The 4,578-nt window shown below is 30.4% G+C and overlaps 1 protein-coding gene across 1 annotated transcript; it reads left to right on the top strand.

Annotated features, from left to right (window-relative positions):
- The first annotated feature begins 1,124 nt into the window (after positions 1–1,124).
- Positions 1,125–3,665, top strand: LOC145092923 (putative RNA-binding protein ARP1). Its single transcript, XM_079030921.1, has 7 exons — positions 1,125–1,538; positions 2,046–2,169; positions 2,243–2,363; positions 2,446–2,488; positions 2,584–2,812; positions 2,905–3,120; positions 3,211–3,665. Exons 1-6 carry the CDS (start codon positions 1,323–1,325, stop codon positions 2,973–2,975), a joined length of 804 nt encoding a protein of 267 aa, XP_078887047.1. The 5' UTR covers positions 1,125–1,322; the 3' UTR covers positions 2,976–3,120; positions 3,211–3,665.
- The last annotated feature ends 913 nt before the right edge of the window (positions 3,666–4,578 follow it).

Raw genomic sequence — 4,578 nt, 5'->3', positions numbered from 1 at the left:
CGTGCACTTTTGATTAAATGATTATTCTAATAAGTTGATAATAAAAGAATAAGGAAAAAATAAAAAAGGGTAAAAATGTCATTTCAAATACGCTAGGGACTAAATCCGAAACAATACCAAACATAAAGGATGGTCTAAATTTGAAAAAAAAATTAGAAACCAAACACATAAATTACTCTATTCGTTTGATTTACTCTCTCTAATATTTTTGTTAGTTTACATTCATGGCTTCATGCATAAGTATCTTTGACAACTAAATATGCCTTTAATATTTTTGTTAGTTTACATTCATGGCTTCATGCATAAGTATCTTTGACAACTAAATATGCCTTTACGCACCATAATGTACGGCCTAACTAACACACATACAATCACCACTCTTTACAAATAAATATGTGATGACGGATGCCAAGAACAAAATGAAACTTGAAAGCCACTACGATCTCCATTGTCATCTTGTAGGTGTCATTATCAATGAACTGCCTATAAAATGACAACACTTTGATGGTTATCTACTTGATATGTTTATGAGCAGAAAGACTATTTTCTCCTCCCCCGACACTTGTCTTTTATCCACTTCCTTAATCCTTAAGATGCCCTCTTAGTATGACATATTTATGTTGAAATATAGATGAGAAAGAAGTAAGTTTTTTTCTAATTTGCCCCTTTAAGCACTTAATATTACATACATGTCCCTCGAGATTTATGTTGAAATAGTATAGGTGGCTTTAGGGTGGGCCTGTATCTACCTTGCCGCCATCAAATTTTGAGTTGGACGTTATTTATAGATATATAAAAAATATAATACCTTTTTAATTTTTTTTTTTCATAAAAACATATTGGTTTAATTATCATTTACTTAAATAAAGTTGGTGCAAGAAAATTTAAAATTCAAAATTTCAAAGTAGATATATTCTTTTTTTTAATTAAATGATTATCGAAATATCAGATTTGATGTTGCAAAAATCACTATTAAACATTAATTTAACAATTAACACCTTTTGCAAAACTACGAAGAAGTTTTCATAAAGATACACGCCAAAAGTAAACATACTATAAACTATAGGGACTATAAATGTAACTTTTGATTCCAACATCAACCTCCACTTCTCGCCAAATAATTCCACGAAGATTCTTTCTCCGCCTGTAATTTTCAAAAGCCCCATCTTTCACTTTCTCTCTCCATCGCTGGCATAATTTCTTAGGGTTCTACAAGGGTTTCTCTCTAAATTCTTCATCAATTCAATCACTATGTGAATTGAAATTATCTTCTGATTCCGAGTATATAGATACCATTTGCATATCTACACAATTGTAATTATATGGCTACTTATCAGCCGATTAGAGGAAGCGGATCAAGTTTACAGTTCTTGAATCATCCGTTTGGGGACACCACTTATACAAAGGTGTTCGTTGGAGGGCTTGCATGGGAGACACATAGCGAGACGCTACATCGTTATTTTGAACAATTTGGGGAAATTTTGGAGGCTGTTGTTATAACTGATAAACATAGCGGAAGATCAAAAGGCTATGGATTTGTGAGTATTTATATGTATTCTATTTGAATTTTTTCACTCTGGTATCCAATAACGATGATTGCAGATGCCCGTTTCTTTGTTTACTGCATTTCACCTTTATGTTCACTGCAATATTAAGCATCAATTCAGAAATTAAAGATACCTTGAAACTTTTATCACTGAAAAAGACATGATTAGGATCCAAAATTGACTTAAGAGTTAACTATAATTCGCAGAAAGAGATTATACCATATTACCATGTTGAATTTTACTCGAAGTACTATAATAAACTCATAAATCTCCAGAATACACGAAAAATCACGCTAATTTTAGCTTACAGAATCCTGATTCGTCCAGAAAAGGCATAATTCATATCCAATTGGGGTATGAAGGTAGAATCATATCTGTTATCTTTTTCTTTTAAGTATTCAAAATCATCACAACTTCTATTGCACTTTTAATATCACCTAAAGTACAATCTTATCACATCTCCAAATTAAACATTTCTCTTCTTCTCATTGAACTCAGGTAACATTTCGTGATGCTGAAGCTGCAACTAGGGCTTGTATTGATCCCAGTCCAATCATTGATGGTAGAAGGGCAAACTGTAATTTAGCATCACTTGGTCGCCCTCAACCACCTTTACCTTTTGGTAAATCTTTTTTAACCTTTTTTAATCCAATTCATATTAACTTTCACATATTAAAGTTGTTTTTCACTTTTAGGGCGTATGAGACCAATAACACCCTTCTTGAATACTCTCCAAGGAGGCCCATTTATTGGAGGCCCAAATTATCGCCAACCTGTTCCTTACAGTTATCAACAATTCCCATATTCCTTATACGGGTTAGTTACTAATTACTATTCAATCTTTTTACTTCAAATTAAATTCATTATTTATTGGAAATTGGAAATTTGTTTTTGTTAGGTATCCTCCATCACCTTATGCTCCTGAATACCTCTTCCATCAGGTGAATAAACTCAAAGTTTCTTTCTTTCTTTTTCAATCTTTATAAGTCATGTGTAATGTGTATATATATGTATATGTATATATATATATTTTCAGGTTCAATATAATCCTTACACAGGCCAAATGCAGCCTAATCCTCAAATGTTTGGCCCAAGCCCAAGCCCAATAAACTCAAATGTCTTTCCATTTGGTCAAATGGGCCCACTGCCACCTGGAAGCCCAGGGATTATGACACCTGGCCCACATGTTGTATCATATTCTAGACCAAATGTCAGTGTAACAACCACAGAAACTGTTCCAATGTCTCCAGCACCTTATGTTACAGGTACTTTTTTTTTATTTTTTTTAGCTATGTAATTAATCTCTGTAAATTAGTTTGATATATTTTGATAATATATTTTTAATTTTTGTTGTCAGGTATTGGGCCACCATTTTTGGGACAGATGAGGAGTGCCCAAGCCCATTCTTCTCAGTTCACTCAGAAGTAAAACTGGTTTAAAATTGGAGAACAGAGGATCAGTTCCTGAGGTGCATGTATCTTATCATGTGCCTTCCATCCTCTACTCTACTCACTAACTGCTGGATGACATCACTTGCTACTTGAGTGATGTCACCAGTCATTTCTGTCAAAAGGTAATAAATCCTTATATGTAATTACTAATTAGTATTTTTTTTATAAAGGTTGTGTTTTTAGTTTTTACATGTGTTTGATGTTGTTTTCAGGTGATCAGAAGTCATGGACATGAAGAGTTAAAATGGGGTTGATTTTTCAAAAAAAAAAAAAAAAAGAAATCAATCTCTGATTCCAGAGAATCGGAAAAAGAAACTGTGGTTTAATTGGTGTGTATAAATGGTAACGGAATTGTGAATACACAAGATTGTTGGAATATGGGATTCCAGCAGTCAATGCATGAGCATGAGGGAATCAATGTATGATTCCTACATGAATTATGGGAAACCTGTGAATATTATGTTTTATGGCTTTCTGGAAATTATGCTCCGGAATACTGCCCTTTAATTTTATCAGAAAACTCGCTCCGAGGTCATCGTGGATAAAGGGTAAATGACGATTATGCCCTTGATGGAATCCAAAGGTATGGATTTGATAATCTTGGGAATGGATAATTAAAAGACTATTTAAAAGTCACCGTGTTGGTATTCTGGTTTGGTTTTTAAAATCTTGGTAAATTAATATTGTTGGGATCATATGGTATTTTAATTTATTATAGAGATATTAAATGAACTCATAAATTAATTTTTATTAACATAAAAAGGTTTTGGTAATTGATTGAAGTTAAGTTTTGATTGAATCATAAAACTAGTTGTCCGACTGAGTTTATTAGAAAAAAATGTGAATGTTTAAACATTTAGGAAATTTGAATTTATAAGAAATATGAGAAAATATTGAATTGTTGAAATTGAAGTGTTTATTTCTCTTTTAAATCTGAACAAATAATTTAAATAAATAAACGAAAGAAATAATTGGGTTTCAATTTAAGAATTTTGAAATTAGAAGGTAGGTTGTATTAATAAAATTGATATTTATTTATTATTACATCTATTTTTTTTTTAATTTTTTTTATAGCCTTAAGCTTTTGAAAGGGTTTATTATTATTATTATTTTTTTTAGTAAAATGAAAAAAAACCATAAAATGTCATGAAAAAATTTAATTTGAAATAATCATAAAATGATATTTAGCAAAATGAACGAGAGCAATTTATTTATTTATTTATTAGAGTAAATATGTATCATTTTAAATGAATGAATCTAAAACATAGATTCATTGTATATATTGTAGTATTAATGAAGCTGATAAATAACTTTCATTCATTGTTTCTTAATAATGAAAAACATTCAATGTATAAACAAATTAGAAAATCTTTTGAGACCACATCTTACAATGACTCGTTATCTAAAAGATATAATGAAATCAACAATGACGGATCAGAAGTTAGAGATGAAGATTATTATCAACATCAAAATTATGTTTCATTATATTGTTTTAGTTATGTTTATGTAAATTTATATAATTATGACTTATGATATTAATGAGATCCTATAATTACGTATAGTTATTATCTTAAAAAATG

Source organism: Lactuca serriola, chromosome 3 (assembly GCF_051521515.1).
Source record: "Lactuca serriola cultivar US96UC23 chromosome 3, Lser_US96UC23_V15, whole genome shotgun sequence".
Lineage (NCBI taxonomy): Eukaryota > Viridiplantae > Streptophyta > Magnoliopsida > Asterales > Asteraceae > Lactuca > Lactuca serriola.
Note: the sequence above shows the minus strand (reverse complement) of the source record. Positions and strands in the feature narration are given on the sequence as shown.